Consider the following 18,023-nt stretch of genomic DNA (forward strand, 5'->3'; position numbering starts at 1 on the left):
TTTGTAGATCACCAGATTATTCCAGTCTACATTACAGATTCTGATACTTGACGTGCGTGTGTGTGCGATTCAAGAGCTTTCTAGATTATCGGATGAGTTGTCATAGATACACCCATAAAGACCCACCACCGCCAACACCACACAGTGATAGCGATTATCTTACACCGGTCCGGGCCCCCCCCCCTAGGTCGACTCCGCCTCAAGTGAGTACCTGGTGCGGTGTGATGTGTAGTAAACATCACCACTAGGGGAGACATAGGTGGGGAGGGCGTGGCGCTGTACCACCCACCCCCTCATGTGCCACATTGGCGGCTTTAATAGGCGCGGCGCTATCCACTACTAATAGCACTTGCCCCTACAGTAACTGCATGAGCTACCTGGGGAAGCTTTGTTTGTGAGCGAATGAATGGGTTAGGGAGTGAATGTGTGAGTGGGTGAGTATGTGAGTCTGTCTCTGGGACTGGGGGAGACAAAGGCGGCCGGGCGTGGTGCTGGCCACCCACCCCATCGTGTGCTGTTCTGGCCTTCATAGGTGCTCGTTAACAGCACTTGCCCCAATAGTCCTTTAAGGCTATATGGGGGTTCTTTGTCTGTGTGTGTGTGTCTGTGTGCGTCTGTGTCTATTTGTGTGTGAGTGTACATAGGCACTGCTGCTCGCTACTAACAGCACTTTCCCCAACAGTCTGTTCAGGTGACACGGGGGATCTTTGTGTGTGTGTGTGTCTGTCTGTGTCCAGATGCTGTCCCTGTCTCTGTCCACACGGAGGCTTCGCCGTCTCCACCTCTCCGTGATCCGCGATCGGAGACGCAGACGGAATCAGGAAGCGGCGTGAGCACCCAAACCCAGAAACCCGGAACGCGGATCCAGGATTGGAATTCGGACTCCGGAACAGGACCATGAACCGAACGAGAATGATAACTGGAGACAGGTCTGGAACAGAATTGGGACCACAACCTGAACTGAAACAGGGATCCAGGACCGCAACTGGTTCAAGGATCCGGATCCAGACTAGGACCAGGACCAAAACCAGAACCAGAACTGGAACCAGATCTGGAACAGAACCAAGACCACAACCCAAACTAGAACCATGACCAGAACTAGAATCAGAATAGAATCGGGTCAGGACCACAACCCGGACCGGAACTGGGACCCAGATCTGGACCAGAACCAGGACCACAACCCGAACTGGAACCAGAACCGGGACCAGAACCAGGACCTGGGACCCAGAACTGTACCTGGGGGAACAAATAAAAAAGGAGTGAACTCTTCTTCAGTTGGGCCCAAAAATCACACCTGGCGCTCATGGAACTTGGGATAAGACCCGGAGCCGGAGTCCGGAGTCGCAATCCGGAGTCCAGAGCCGGAGGTGGAGTCCAGAGTTCAGAGGTCAGAGTTCTGGAGCTGGGAATCCACATCCATGACCAAAACCTGGAACAAGGAACTGGGGCATTTGGGAGCCCCGGAGTACGATGTGGACCCGGTTTTGAGTCAGGGGCTGGGATTCGATCTCGCCCTGGGTCCGTTGGCTAGGAGATGTTGACTACCTCACTTGGTATGCAGGAGGTTTGCGGAATATAGACCATGACCCCGACGATGCCTGCTGCTGTATATTTGGAGTCTGCGTCTCTCTCTGCCCGTGGAGATGTTAACTACCTTGCCTGGTATGCAGGAGGTCGTGGGTTATGCTTCTGAAATACTTTAAATACCATGGTAGCTGGGAGATGTTGACGACCTTGCCTGGTATGCAGGAAGTCGTGGGTTTGATCTCGTGATCCTGACTATGCCTGCTGCTGTATATTTGAAACAACGGCAATCATTGCCAAGTCATCAATTCCCAAGGATGAGCAAAATACCTGATCAAACCAAGGACATAAAAACCACCAAGACTTTATGGGCAACCAAAGATTTAAAAACCTGATGTCCCATTAAGACCCATAGTTAGTACAATAGGCTCTGCCACATACAAATTAGCACAGTACGTAACAAAACAAATACAGCTCTACATCTGTAGGACCTCTTCATTCATCAAAAACTCTGAACATCTCATAAATATAATTAAAGATATTAAGCTTAACCCTAAAGATATTATCATAAGTTTTGATGTGACTTCTCTGTTCACGAGGGTTCCGGTCAACGAGTCAATAAAATTACTCGACACTGGTAATTAACGCAGGTTTAGCCAAATATATTCCACGACTAGCTGAACACTGTCTAAAGAACACCTACTTCTTGTGGAAAGGTGACTTCTGTAAACAAAAGGAAGGAGCAGCAATGGGCTCTTCTTTGTCTCCTGTGATAGCGAATTTGTGCATGTGTAGTGAATAACTCGGAGACGATCAGACTTGGAGGCACTTCTTTATTAACAAGCACCATCGGGTTAACACTCTTAATAATTAGTCCGTCTATGATCAGCGACGCTACTCAGTCAGGACAGATGGTAGGCTGCCTGACTGGTGACGCCCCGAGATGGTGAAGACGGAGACGATGACAAGAAGGATGGTGAAGACGAGAAGAATGGTGAAGACGATGAGAAGAATGGTGATGAAAACTTCAGCAGCACGACAGTGATCCCACTCCAACAACATTCCCGAGGTCCCCTACAGGGGCCCCTCTTATACTGTTAGCATGGCCTGGCTCCGCCCCCGGCCATGCCCCCTTTCTGGAAATTACTAGCAGGTTCTTGGTGTGCCCCTTCTGTGACCTTTCTCCGAGATCCCCCTCAGGTGTATATCTTGGCCTGCTGACGTCAGGACTGCTGTAAGCCACAGATCCCCTTCCCTGCCAGCAGCCAGCGCTATGCTACTACCCTTCGCCACTGCACTACTATTTTATGCCACTACACATGGAAGATTTTGAAACAAAAGCAATAGCTTCAAGCACACTAAAACCCTCTGCTTGGTTATATATGTGGATGACACATTGGTGGTCTGGTCTCAACTCGCAAAAACCCATCCATCCAGTTCACCATGGAAATGGAAGCTGACAGAACTCTACCATTTCTGGATATTCTGCTTGGACGGGGTTTCAATGGTAAAATGACATACAGCATTTACCAAAAGAAAACACACACTGACACCTATCTGAATGCAGAGTCACACCATCACCCCGCACAGAATCTGCTGTCATCAAGACGCTCATTCATCAGGCTAAGAAAGTGTCAAATGGTGATAGTCTGAGAAGTTAAATTAAACATGGTAAAAAAGCACTGCAATTGACCAGTTACAATAATGCACAAATCAACAGGGCATTGAATGTCAAAACCAAATCAAATAACACGAGCACTGAAACTGCCCAAGTAATTAAAACTATTAAAATACTGTACATTGTGGGAGTAACTGATCAACTAGCTAGATGTTTGGAAAAACAAGCATCCGAGTCAGATTTGGCACAATACATAAAATACAGAAATTTATATCTGGTACAAAAGATGTACTACCGAAACTATCAACAGAAGTTGTGTACCGGATTAATTGCACTTGTGGCAAATGCTATGTTGGGCAAACAGGATGAATGATCAGCACGATACTAAAAGAACACCAAATGAATATTAAATACTCCCAAATACAACTGTCAGCAGTCGCGGAACACGTGTGCCAACAAGGACACGCAATTCATTTAGATAATGTTGAAGTTCTGTGCAAAACAAGTTACTACTGGCCAAGACTAATTACCGAATCTGTTGAAATTGAAAGAAATGCAAATAATTGTAACCGTTCGGATAGCTACCGACTTAGTGCTGCTTGGAAGCGAATCATAAAATAAGATATTGCTTAAATGCATGCCTATACAGTCCACCATACTTGAATAGGGATTACGGTTGGAAAGGCTATTTTAGTACACACAATGGACATGAAGTACAAGATTAATGGGCTTGCAGAATGCGCATGCATAATGTACGTTGATTTATTAATCCCCCCCCCCCCCACTTCGCACAAGAAGAGCAACACACGTGTTGTCATCACATCTACACCTCCACAAATCTGGCCGTCGCCTGATGAAGCTAGTTGTAATTACTGGCAAAACGTCGTACTCAGATTGTAAATGTGGCTTGGCTCTCCAACACACCGGTGTGCTGTACTAGTGACGAATTCGCATGTCCTGCTTACGTGACAACCCTTACTAATTGTCTGTGACGGGTTTAACGACGCATATTTACGTGATCTAACCCCAAAAAAAACCTGTATAATGGATGTATGTTTGCGTCTCTTTCTCCCCGTGGAGATGCCTGCTGTTGTATATTTGGAGTCTGCTTCTCTCTCTCTCCCCGTGCTGGTCGCATGGATTTTTCTATGGGTCCTACAGTGTTTCCGATCTACATTTATAATCGATGCCACGCGTTTAGAGTATTTGGCTGCAATAAATATCCACGTGATGATGATATCAGCCACCTGGTTGAGCTGTGTGTGAATGAGACTGAGTGTATATATGTATGTGTATGTTTAATTTTTTTCGCACCGTACGTAGCCAACCGCCGCTAATTGTAGGTAGAGGGGAAGGAAAGAAAACTTAACAACTAGAAGCAGTTCTAAAGAAGTGGGTTTGTCAATCTAGATGATTTTAAGGTTAAATTGCTCCCAGCTGCTTCCTAATATAGGAAGGAAGAGCGTTCCAGACAGCCGCAGAAGCAGCCCATCTGAAAGTGCTGCGCGATGCGGTGACCGTTTTTGTTCATTGGCGAGCCAAAAGTGTAGTGTATAGCAGTGTATAATGTAGTTTATAGTGTGTAGTGTGGGCCGGTGGTTGCCTCAATCACAGGGTGACATGATGCGCCTGGGGCAGCAATCATGATTAGCTTAGGTGCATGTCCACTTGCTTGCTTGCCTGCCAGCTGCTCTGCTTGCATGCTTGCTTGGTTGCCATGTTTTGTTACCCATGCTGATAAACTTTGCAGTTGGCTAGCCATCATGGTGAAAAAGAAAGCTGAGTGCATAAGTCTTCCTTACCAGGACAGAGCCTCTCCATCAAAACTTCTACTGTGCCTCCCCTTTGGTAGCCCACAGTAACTGGTGTCCTGTGCCACCAGGCCAAACCAGTAGGGTATCTTGGAGCTGCAGTGGTCCCCAGAGGTATCTACAACTTGCCAACCACTGCCTCACTGCCTGGTGGGTAAACTTTGGCTAGGGCAGTAAAATCTTAATTTTAGAACTTTCGTGACTGCAGGAATTATTATTTGGTTCTTTCGGTTAAGTCACGTCTAAAGATAAAATAATAAATTAAATTAAATAATAGAATACGACGTTTCGATTGCAACACAAGCAATCATCATTATACCTGATGATGATTGCTTGTGTTGCAATCGAAACGTCGTATTCTATTATTTAATTTATTATTTTATCTTTAGACGTGACTTAACCGAAAAAACCAAATAATAGGGCAGTAAACCCTGACTCCAAATCTGTGGTGGGTACCCGCAATGGCGCTATTCAATAAACCGGATCTACGGCAGTCCTCTACAGCTTTGGCCAGAAGAAGGTCGCCGTGAGCTGCTCATGCCATCAGAGTCTGGCTGGAGTGCAGATGGTGGGCGTATGAACTGTGCAATCCTACTCTCACCTTAATCCACTCACTGCGCAGGCTTCTAGCTCCAAACCCTCCCCCCCCCTTTTTTAAGCCCAGCAGCGACAGTGAATGGTGGAAGGTGCAGGTCAAGAATGTGGCCAGGAGCATCTAGCCAAACTCTGCACGTAGGCAGCGATGGGGTGTAGGTCGCCAAGACATGAGATGGGACAGCGTGCTGCTCACCACTGATGGAACATTTGGTCTAATACTTGTCTTGCACTCACTCCGGGTGGTTAGCTGCTACCATCAGAGCATCCCATTCAGTGGCTGAAACTCAATGACATCCAAGACTCGTTTACCCCTTCAAATTGCTTCATGGAACGTCCGAAAAAACTGACAGACTGCACGGAAGGACAGCCCTCGTGGCCCATGAACTCAGGAAATACAACACCGACATTGCAGCGCTCAGTGAAACCTGCTTCCATGGAGAAGACTCTTCACAGAGGTTGGTGAGGGTTACACCTTCTGGAATGGTGTTCCGGAAGTTGTTCGCTGCCTGTGAAAACCTCCAGCGCGTCCCTGAATGCCTTGTTGGCATAAGTGAGCCGCTGATGACATGGCACATCCCCTTGGCTGGGGGACGCTCTGCCACGCTCATCAGTGCTTATTCTCTTACGCTGTATGCAGACGATGCCAAGGAGGCCTTCTATAAAGCTCTCGACACTGCCATTAAAAACACACCACATACCGACAAGCTACTCCTCATGGGAGAATTCAATGCCAGGGTGGGCTCCGAACACCACCTAGTGATCACCAACACCCTTTTCCAGTTGAAGGACAAATACAAAAACTCCTGGCAAAACCCCTGCTCCAAGCACTGTCACCTCCTAGATTACATTATTGTCCATCACTGTGACCAAAAGGATGTACTAGTGACCCAAACCCCCAAATAAGATGCTGAAATGTCATACCCTCAAAAACCCTACTGTCATGAACAACCTGCGGCGTCTCCTCTCCACCAAACACCCCCAAACCCCCCCCCCCGGACTCCGTCCCCAACACCACATAGACTCAGCTGCGCACAGCCATCCTCGAGGTAGCCTCCATATCAGTCGGGTACACCAAAAAGCGTCAGCAAGACCGGTTGAACGAGAATACTGCCGACAACCACACACTCCTGCAGAACAAACGCCAAGCCCACAAAGCCGTCCTGTCCAACCCACACTTCCCCACTCTCCAATCCTCCCTCTCCCAGGCCAAAGCAGAGTCTCAGTGTGATCGCTGTACCATGGAGGACACCTGGTGGGTCCAAAAGGCAGATCAGATCCAAAGCCTCCTGGACAAAAACAACACCCCACAGTTTTATGATGCCATCAAAGCCCTCTATGGCCCCTAAAAACAAGCCATCACCTCGGCCAGGTCTGCTGATGGCAACACGCTTTTCAAGTACCGCCAAAATATCTTGGAGATATGGTCAGAGTATTTTGATAGCCTCATCAACCACACGAACCCTGCAGACCTGCTCATCCTCGACACACTCCCAGATATCCCGCCCATTCATGAACTCGTGACCCCATCACAGTTTTCTGAGGTCCACCAGGCGGTCAAAGGCCTGAAAAATACCAAAAGGGCTGGACCTGAAGGCATCCCAGCTGAGGTCTTGAAAAACGGAGGATACCTTCTCCATCACCACTTGTACATTCTCATCAAGTTAATCTGGCTGTCCGAAACCATCCCGCATGAATGGAAGAATGCAAATGTAGTTAGCTACAAGAATAAGGGTGACAAGTGGCTTGTGGCAACAGCAGATGTATCTCCCTCATTTAAGTCGCCAGGAGGGTCCTTGCCAGGATAATGTTCTACCGGCTCGCAGAGCACCTATATGAAAACATTATCCCAGCATCCCAGTGCGGCTTCAGGAAAGGCAGGAGCACCACCGACGTAATCTTTGTTGCAAAGCAACTGCAGAAAAAATGTCAGGAGCAAAACAAAGACATCTTCATCGCTTTTATTAACATCACCAGAGCATTCAACACCAACTGCGAGACACTCTGGCAGCAGCTCAAACTTGGGGTGCCTCCCAAGTTTCTGAGTATTCTAAAACAGTTAAGAGAAAGAAAGCACTACAAGAGTGGTGCTTTGTGTGTAACGTCAAGCAAGGTTGTGTTCTGGCTCCAGTCATATTCAACATGATCCTTGCTGCTGTCACAAGCCTGGCACACAACTCCCACAGCTCAATCGACGGACTCCAGCTACAGTACGGTCTGGATGAAAAACTCTTCAACTTAAGTCCACACAAAAACGAGAACCCAACAGATCTCTGAACTGCAATATGTAGACGACTGTGCACTCCTGGCTCACATCCCATACTCCATGTAACACACCCTCAACCTGGTATCCTCCTTCTACTGCTCTGTCGGCTTCCAAGTCAATACTCAGAAGACAGAAATAATTCTCAACTCTCATCCGCGTCCCCCTCACTCCACACTTTCAACATCAGTAGTCTATCCCCCAAATTGGTACCCCATTTCACCTAACCCGGCTCTGCGCTCTCCCTATGTGCCCCCCCTATGTGCCCCCCTGACGACGAAACCCACACTCGCTTCAATAGAGCCTCCGCTTCCTTTGGACGCCTCCGGGTCAGGGTCTTCGAAAATCATAACCTCAAGACCCACGCCAAGGTGGCAGTTCACAACGCCATTTGTGTCCCTATCCTGCTTTACAGCTCAGAGACCTCGACCCCATATAGGTGGCACATCAACATCCTGGAAGCCATCCACATCAGATGCCTCCAGCGCATCCTAAGGCTAACCTGGGAGGACAAAGTACCCCAACGCAAATCGTCCTGCATTGAGGCAAGCATGGCTAAACGACACCTCCGCTGGCGTGGCCACGTGATCCGCATGCCTGATCACCACCTCCCTCCGTCAAGTTCGCTATGGCCAACTCAGCGCAGCCAAATGCTCTGCTGGAGGACAAAAATAGCGCTTCAAGGACCATAGCAAGGACCTGCTGAAGCGCTGTAACATCAACCCCTCTAGCCTATAACCCCTGGGGCTGGACAGGTCTACCTGGCAGTCCACCTGTGCCAGAAGGATTCAGCACCTGGAAGACGCCATCTCACAGAGGAAATACGAGAGACGCACCCAGAGACACCAACACGCAGCTGGGATAACGCCATCCGACACCCACCAGACGCCGCATGTCCCATCTGCAGTAGAATGTGCGGCTCTAGCATCGGCCTCCACACCTACATGAAGTGGCATGAGCACCAAAAGCGCTTAGCCACATATACACCCCATAAACAAGTGGAGCGGCGTCATCATTGTCTTTGATGGACAGCCAAGAGAAAGCTGAACGTGTTTAGTAGTGTATATCAGTGTAGTATGTAGTAGTGTAGTTTAGAGTAGTTTAGTCTGTAGTAGTGTATAATGTATTGTATAGTAGTGTAGTGTATAGTCGTATATAGTGTAGTTTAGTGTGTAGTGTATCGTAGTGTATAGTATACAAACAGTCCTCGACTTACGAACGACTGACTTAGTGAAGCGCTTACAAACCAGCTTCCATTAGATAAAAAAAGAAATAGCATTGACTTTAGAACACGAACTTGCAATTGCACAAACTGAACCACAGAATTATTTTGTTCAGAGGAGTCGTGATTCGGCCTCGCGCTAGTAGTGAGTGTTTGCGTGTGTGTACGTGTGTTTGTGTCAGTGTGTGCGTGGAGGGAAGGCCAATTCCAAAATCAGATATACCCCATTCATGGTGCTTGTAGCCAAAACAGCGGCTAAACAGGGGTTCTGGACAGGTGCGAAGGGCTGGTACCCCCTCCAAATTCAATTATTGATCACACACCCACGTGAAAAATATTGAATATAGCTTCTGCTGGAGGCCACGGGGGCACAGACGTCTTTGACGTCTCCTGGCCAACCCTCATTTGGCGGAGCCAGGAGACTGAATCCTTATCCTCGGGATTCCTCCAGAAAAAGCTAAAGCCATGTGGAATGTTCGAAAGCTCACTGTGGAGGAGAGGCTGCTACTCCTGTCGGGAGCTGGACCAGTACCACCTGGATCTCTGCGGTATTCAGAAGGTCCAGTGGTCTGGCTCTGGCTCCTGCTACCATAAGGGGTGGACAGTTCTCTAGTTGGGACAGGAAACTGCCAAACAACAGGGAGTGGCACTTCTTAACAAAAGAATGAAGTTGGTGTGGGCACATGGCGGTGAGGTGTGGGAAGCTGTAAGCCCCAGGCTATTGTAGGCTTGCCTTCCTATCAATCAGAGGCTAGAAGTGGTGGTCGTGGTTAATTATGCCCTCATCGAAGATGAACATCAGTGGAAAAATGCAGGCATGGCCAATGAGTCAGATGCCTTCTATGACCTCCTGTCACAGGTGCTAGCTGATGTGGCTTCTCGGGATAAAGTCATCCTGTTGGGTGACTTTAATTCGCGAGTGGGTAATGATACTGGCACCTGGTCTGGAGTGATTGGAATGCATGGGTCAGATAAACTCAATAACAATGGTAGGAGGCGGCTCGACTTTTGTGCACCCCATCGGCTTGTAATTACCAATAACCAACACGCTGTTCCGGCATCGGCACATCCACACAACATCATGGATGCACGCCGGGTCCAGGCAAGAACATCTGCTGGACTATATAGTGACGGAACAATGGATGCGGGCCAATGTCTTTGACACCAGAACCGACCGTGGAGATGATTTGCCCACTGACCATCAGCTTGTCATCTGTAAGATTCGCCTGCCTATTCTTCCAATCCGGTGGTGGGTATACATATAGGACCCCATTCCAACCGACAGTGGTCTGGTCTCAGCTAGTTTATGAAAGTTTCAAGCGAGTAGTTTACCGAAAGAACGAAGAAGAAGATGAATTCCTGCAGTCACGAAAGCTTTAAATCGAAATTGAGTATTTAATAATCGCAGCTGGGGTTGGCATTGACTCCCACTCCTGATGCTGAGGGGAAATGGGCAAGGCTTAGGACCGTGGCTCATGCAGCTGCAATGGCTGCTTTGGGTGCACGGTCCAGACCTCTCCAGAGACCCGAGCTGACAGAAGAGGTTTTCCGGCTGGCTGACAAAAAAGTGAAAGGCCCACTCAGTTCAGTTCATGTATTAGGTATAGCCCTGTGAGCCATGCGGCTCTTGAATCGGGTGCAACCGCAACAAACAAAAACATGAACAAGAAACATCTTAAAGTGACTACGCGCAACATAAAAATCCAGGAAAAAACAGCAAAGTCTTCCAGAAAAGCACCGTATATCAACGCTGTGTGCAAAAATGCCAGTGGGATGCAAGTCAAACAATAACAACCATAAGACAATTTAGATTAAAGCTATCAGTCTAACTCTGTACTACAAACAAATATGGTTAAACCAAAACGTTTTCGAAATCACCAAAATAAAGCTATTAAAACAATGTAACAGTGATCATAGGAACTGTGATTCAAATTTAACAATAACGATATACGTAACATGTACGACCAAACGTTGCAGCCATAGCTGGCAGCATAAGTCACTCCATAACAGCAGGAGTATCAACATTTTTCAATGCACCTTTAAAGATCAGCACACTATGATCAAAACTAAAGATCATACTTTGCAGCGGTCATCTGGAGCAATACATTTGATTTCAGGCCACTGAATAGCAGTGGCAGCTCGAGGTATACAACTCATCTCGAGCAGTTTTGAGTGAAGATCTCACAGGTAGTGATCCAAGTTGCAGTTTATTGGCAATAGCATTCCAGGCCCTGGGGGCATCAATAGCAAAGGCCCTTCCTCCAGTATTTGTACGACAATAAGGAATGTGAAGCTGTACTCTTAGGTTTTTTCGGTAAAGTCACATAGGTAAAAAAAATAAAAATAAAAAAATAGAAATAAAATAATAATAAATCATTTAAATCACAATGTGAAGCTGGTAAATGAGCGAAAACCTTCGGTCACATTTGTTCTTCGAAACAGTGAGGAGATCCAGCAGGTAGTCTGCGGACTCTTTTTGTAAGTACATCGTGAATAAATAAGATCTGATGTACAAGCCGTCGATCATTAAGAGATGTTAAGTTTGACCCAATGTGGAGTCGCAGTGATGGGTCCTATACCGGCAGTTCAATGCAAATCTAAAGGCCGAGTGATACATTTGTAGTGACAGAGAAAGGTCACTACTGTGTCGGCCCGTACGAAGGCTGGGGGCCCCAAGGGGGTGCCTGGGGGGTCACGTGGTGGAGGGATCCGGACCCTCCCAAAGGTGGGGGAAGTGAGGCGTGTCCTGGGAAGGGAGGCGTGGCCTGAAGAGAGCCAGCCACGCCGGGGCGGAGCCAGCCACGCCAAACCAAATATAAGCGTGGTGTGAACGCAGAGCGAGGCGGCTGTTGTACTGTACTCCAAGGTGAAGACATCTTCGGTCGTCAAGTCCCGAGTCGTCGTCCTGGGCCAGGCAGGCCGTTGCCTGCCTGGTCCAGTCTGTGTCGTGTTCCAGAGTGTTAGTGAGTTGAGGAAGGTGGTCACCACCTCATGTAGAGTGTTATATTATTTACCGTTTAATAAATAGTGTTGCCTCCAAGTTGCGTGTGTGTGCACCTAATTCGGTCCTACTACATTTGGTGTAGAAGTGGTCATCGAACTTTCGCTCATTAATTTGAAGAAGCTGTACCCTTCGCTGCCATGGTGTAAAAGCTGGCAGCGGAGTGCAAGACCCAACCGGAGGTGCGGATGGACGGTGTGGGTTGCACCTGGCCTCTCCCTGCGACGACCACGGAGTCTGGGGCCCCGGGGATGTGCCCCGGGGGATGGGCGACTGCAGCCTGCATGGGAGGAGGCTGCGAGCCCGGGCTGGTGCAATCGACGGCGAGTTGGAGCGACGTCGCTCGTCAACTCGACCAGCTGCTGGTGGCAAGGGAGTGGCCGGGTGTTGGTGAGTGATGGCGAAATTGCAAGATAACGCAGCTGTGGCGTTCGCGCCGTTTCGGCGGTGCCGGCGTTCCTGCATTTCACTGCGGCGGCGTTCCCGCCAGTTTCACAGCGCCGGCGTTCCCGCCATTTGCACCATGCCGGGGGTTTCCCGCCACTTCAACGTGCCGGCGTTCCCGCCATTTTTTTTTTACGTGCCAGCGTTCCCGCGGCGACGGCATTCCCGCCATTTCAACGTGTGGGCGTTCCCGCACTTCCCACAGCGGCGTTCCCGCCATTTTCACCGCGGCAGTGTTTTCGCGATGGCGGCGTTCCCGCCTTTTGCGCCTTGTGTGCTGCGCCGGCCTGGCGGCGCGCCGCTGCAGCCCTGTGATTACGGGCCTCCCTCCCCACATTGAAGTAAGAAGAGCGGGGGAGGGCATCGGTGGTGAGAGCGAGAGGGGCCCGTGATTGAAGAGAGGGTTTCGACGTTGGAGACACTGCTGGGAGGGACTTTTTCAGTTTGACTCTCCGGTTTTGTGTTCCTCGCGGACGGTTAAATACGGCGTCGAGATCGGTATCTTCTGGGTGTAGTTAATGATTAATTCGTTGTTGGTGTCCCGAGCTCCGTTGATATCCTGTAGGTTGCCGTGTTAATGACTCGTGTTACATCGTTTTGTTGCGAAATCGCCATTGTTATTGTGTATACTGTATGGAGGTTCGCTCGTGATTGTCACGTGTAACTGTAAGAAACTTTGATCGTCATTGTTGCCAAGGTACAGACCGTATGGAGCTTTGCTTGGAATTGTTAACAGTGTATGGAATGTTGGGTACTTGCTTGTGATTGTTTACTATGTACAGATTGTCTGGAGTATTGATTGTGTGTGTTGCCATGTGGGGACTGGATGGAGCATTGCGCCAAACGATTTACTGTACGAACTTCGTATACTGCATATACTGTATTAATCAATTCGGCGATTCTTGGGGTTTGTGTCTAGTTTTTTTGCTCTCAAAATTCGAATGCCCTGAGTCCCATGGTTAATGTTGAAGGGGATTTAGAAATGACAGCTTCGGTTTGTTTCAAACTCGCTGGTTGGTTCCTGTCCGTTGTTGCACAGATGATGTCTTTTGTGCGGGAATGCCCCTTGTGTTCTACATGGATCGGGGGTGCGTTTCCGTTAATTGCCGTCAAATTGCGTTGCTCTCTCCACTCGGTTGGTACAGCTGCATGCTGCAATGCGAGTCTCGGAGATGATGTGTACGGATACGGGATGTGAGGTATATTGTTGTGACCATTGAATATTCGGGATCGTCACAAATTGTGCGTACCTGTTCGGCATTGGATCAGTTCTGTGGGGGATCATAATTCAAATTGTATGTGTTGTGATGGTGTTAAATTGCGATGGTGACATGCTGCCAGGAATTTGTAATTGTGCTGCTGGCTGTCACCTATCTTGGGGCGCAGGTCCTGACCAGGATGGCCCAGTGAGTGTTGCGTGTCTAACATGAACGTTGTGGTCCCGTCATGCAATGGCTGACGGCTTGACCTGACAGCCCGGAGATTGAAACACTCCGTGGCATGTCTAGCCTAGTGGGCTGTGCGCTCACATGGCTCGGAGAGTGTGGTCCCGTCATGCAATGGCTGACGGCTTGACCTGACAGCCCGGAGATTGAAACACTCCGTGGTATGTCTAGCCTAGTGGGCTGTGCGCTCACAGGGCTCTGAGAGTGTGGTCCCGTCATGCTGTCTGACAGCTTGACCTGACAGCCCGGAGATCGAGACACTCCGTGGCTTGTCTAGCCTAGTGGGCTGTGCGCTCACATGGCTCAGAGTGTGGTCCCATCATGCTGTGTCTGATGGCTTGACCTGACGGCCCGGAGAGTGAGACACTCGGAGGTGCGTTGAAACAGTGGGCTGGAGATTCGTAAGGTTCAGGTGGAGTTGTCCTGTTACGTTGGGACTGTATCCCTCAGTTGTTAGGGTGCATGTTGTGCAATGAGTGAACGATGGGTCGTCTCAGCTCGGTCGGTACAGTTATATGCTGCGATGCGAGTCTTCGAGAGAGACCGGCTCGTCTCAGCTCGGTCGGTACAGCTATATGCTGCGATGCGAGTCTTGGAGAGAGACTGGGTCGTCTCAGCTCGGTCGGTACAGCTATATGCTGCGATGCGAGTCTTGGAGAGAGACTGGGTCGTCTCAGCTCGGTCGGTACAGCTATATGCTGCGATGCGAGTCTTGGAGAGAGACTGGGTCGTCTCAGCTCGGTCGGTACAGCTATATGCTGCGATGCGAGTCTTGGAGAGAGACTGGGTTAAAATCCCACCGATATGGCCGACGTGTGCTACTGGTTGTGACGCCGCGTCGGAAAGGCGGTGGGGTGGTAACATGGAAATTCCCCCCCCCCGATATGGCCGACGCGTGCTACTGGTTGTGACGCCGCGTCGGAAAGGCGGTGGGGTGGTAACATGGAAATTCCCCCCCCGATATGGCCGACGCGTGCTACTAGTTGTGACGCCACGTCGGAAAGGCGGGGGGGTGCTAACGGGTGACTGTCATTGCATGCGTGATTCTAACGGGTGGGGGGGCTGTGCTGGAGCGTAAGTGGGTTAGCCAGTTTTCATGTATAATTGTTGTTATTTCCCCGTTTTCTATGCGGTTCCCTTTTACCCTCGTCGATTCTGTATATATTACGTGATTGTATTTCTTATCGGTCGCCGGTCATTTATTGATGTTGTTGGTTCGGAGGCACACCTTTTCGATGTTTCACAGTTGTGTTACAGCCGGGGACGGCTGTGTGTTTATACAGGGGGGGGTGATGTAGTGACAGAGAAAGGTCACTACTGTGTCGGCCCATACGAAGGCTGGGGGCCCCAAGGGGGTGCCTGGGGGGTCACGTGGTGGAGGGATCCGGACCCTCCCAGAGGTGGGGGAAGTGAGGCGTGTCCTGGGAAGGGAGGCGTGGCCTGAAGAGAGTCAGCCACGCCGGGGCGGAGCCAGCCACGCCAAACCAAATATAAGCGTGGTGTGAACGCAGAGCGAGGCGGCTGTTGTACTGTACTCCAAGGTGAAGACATCTTCGGTCGTCAAGTCCCGAGTCGTCGTCCTGGGCCAGGCAGGCCGTTGCCTGCCTGGTCCAGTCTGTGTCGTGTTCCAGAGTGTTAGTGAGTTGAGGAAGGTGGTCACCACCTCATGTAGAGTGTTATATTATTTACCGTTTAATAAATAGTGTTGCCTCCAAGTTGCGTGTGTGTGCACCTAATTCGGTCTTACTACACATTGAGTCAAGCTTCTTCAGTACAGCATTGGGGGCTGATACTGGTAGTAACCTTCTGGTTACACCAGCCCATAGGGGATTTCAAGTTTCATTTATTAGGTATAGCCCTGTGAGCCATTCGGCTCTTGAATCGGGTGCAACCGCAACAAACAAAAAAACAAAAACATGAACAAGAAAACATCTTAAAGTGACTATGTGCATTATTCTATGTCGTGCATTCCAAATATGGGAGGGGTGGGTGGGGCTGTGTGGAAAGGGGAGGGTGGGGAGGGAGGGGCTTGGTTGGGAGGATCGGGTGGGGAGGGGCCAGTGGTGGAGAGGGTGGGGCTGGGTGGGGAGGGTGGGGCTGGGTGGGGGGAAGGGAAGGGTGGGGTGGGGCTGGGTGGGGAGGGAGGGTGGGGCTGGGTGGGGGGGCTGGGTGAGGAGGGGCTAGTCACCCCGTGGTGCTCTTATAAAACACAACGTTTTACAGGTAGGAACAACAGGTTACACACTGCCCACCAGGGATTATTTGTCTGCCGTGCATCGGAATGCAGCCCACCCATGACCCCCCCCCCCCCGTCCGACCGCCGAGCAGGGCCACGATTGGTTGAGGATGTCAGGGAGGGTGGGGGGAAGGTAAACACGCCCAATCATCCAACTTCCCCCCCCCCCCCAAAACGCCGAGTGGGGCCGCCATTGGTAGAGGTGGGGTGTGAACACGCCCACTCATGCAATCCCCTCCCCACCGAACACCGAGCAATGCCGCGATTGGTTGACGATGTCGGGGAGAGTGGGGGGGGGAAGGGTAAACATGCCCACTCGTCCAACTGCCCCCCCCCCCTGAACGCCGCGCTGACCAAACATGTTCCTACCTACCCAATCCGAAGGAACGTGTAACCTACTCACTCCGGCTTGTGCCCACCCTCGCAGTCGAGAGTGTGTGTGTGAGTCTGAGAGTGTGAGAGTGAGTGTATGAGTGTGAGAGTGAGTGTGTGTGTGTGAGTCTGAGAGTGTGAGAGTGAGTGTGTGTGTGTGAGTCTGAGAGTGTGAGTGTGTGTGTGAGTCTGAGAGTGAGTGTATCTGTGTGTGAGTCTGAGAGTGTGAGAGTGTGTGTATATGTGTGCGAGTCTGATAGTGTGTGAGTGAGAGTGTGAGAGTGAGTGTATGGGTGAGTCTGAGAGTGTGGGAGTGAGTGTGAGTCTGAGAGTGTGAGAGTGGAGCGCCGGGTGGCTAAAGCACAGCAAGTTGGTACAGTAGGGGGCACAGGTGGTGCATCAGCCAGTCATCTCGGTCATCTCGGTCAGTCGACCCGTGGCACCTGCTGGGTCTGCCCCGTGACCTCCTGCCAGCGGGCGTTCGACACTTCACGTGGCCTCAAGGTGCACTTGGCCTGGCACAAGCGTCGTGGTGACGTCACCGCCACTTAGTGGCGAATGGCGGTTGTTGTTGTGTGTGAGTCTGAAAGTGTGTGTGTGTGAGTCTGAAAGTGTGAGTGTGTGAGTCTGAGAGTGTGAGAGTGAGTGTATGTGTGAGTCTGAGAGTGTGGGAGTGAGTGTGAGTCTGAGAGTGTGAGAGTGAGTGTGTGTGTGAGTCTGAGAGTGAGTGTGTGTGAGTCTGACAGTGTGAGGGTGAGTGTGTGTGTGTGAGTCTGAGAGTGTGAGAGTGAGTGTGTGTGTGTGAGTCTGAGAGTGTGCGAGTGAGTGTATGTGTGTGTGAGTCTGAGAGTGTGAGATTGAGTGTGTGTGTGTGTCTGAGAGTGTGAGAATGAGTGTGTGTGTGTGTGTGTCTGAGAGTGTGAGAATGAGTGTGTGTGTGTGTGAGTCTGAGAGTGTGAGAGTGAGTGTGTGTGTGTGAGTCTGAAAGTGTGAGAGTGAGTGTATGTGTGTGTGAGTCTCTAAGAGTGTGAGATTGAGTGTGTGTGTGTGAGTATGAGAGTGAGTGTGAGTCTGAGAGTGTGAGATTGAGGGTGTGTGTGTATGTGAGTCTGAGAGTGTGAGAGTGTGTGTGTGTGTGTGAGAGTCTGAGAGTGTGAGAGTGAGTGTGTGTGTGAGTCTGAGAGTGTGAGAGTGAGTGTGTGTGTGTGAGTCTGAGAGTGTGAGTGTGAGTGTGTGAGTCTGAGAGTGTGAGAGTGAGTGTGTGTGTGTGAGTCTGAGAGTATTAGAGTGAGTGTATGTGTGTGTGAGTCTGAGAGTGAGTGTGTGTGTGTGAGTCTGAGAGTGTGAGAGTGAGTGTATTTGTGTGTGAGTCTGAGAGTATTAGAGTGAGTGTATGTGTGTGTGAGTCTGAGAGTGAGTGTGTGTGTGTATGAGTCTGGGAGTGTGAGAGTGAGTGTGTGTGAGTCTGAGAGTGTGAGAGTGAGTGTGTGTGT

At 50.0% G+C, this 18,023-nt stretch overlaps 1 protein-coding gene across 3 annotated transcripts in view; it reads left to right on the forward strand.

Annotated features, from left to right (window-relative positions):
* Positions 1 to 4,384, forward strand: part of LOC144738263 (TBC1 domain family member 10A-like) — a 41,580-nt gene extending 37,196 nt beyond the window's left edge. For all 3 annotated transcript variants that reach the window (XM_078621275.1, XM_078621276.1, XM_078621277.1), the window contains one exon: positions 738 to 4,384. In XM_078621275.1, coding sequence (XP_078477401.1) covers positions 738 to 833 — 96 coding nt within the window. In that variant the 3' untranslated portion in view covers positions 834 to 4,384. The remainder of the gene's footprint in view (positions 1 to 737) is intronic.
* The last annotated feature ends 13,639 nt before the right edge of the window (positions 4,385 to 18,023 follow it).

The sequence above is a fragment of the Lampetra planeri genome, chromosome 79, assembly GCF_965212315.1.
Source record: "Lampetra planeri chromosome 79, kcLamPlan1.2.h2, whole genome shotgun sequence".
Classification (NCBI taxonomy): Eukaryota; Metazoa; Chordata; class Hyperoartia; order Petromyzontiformes; family Petromyzontidae; genus Lampetra; species Lampetra planeri.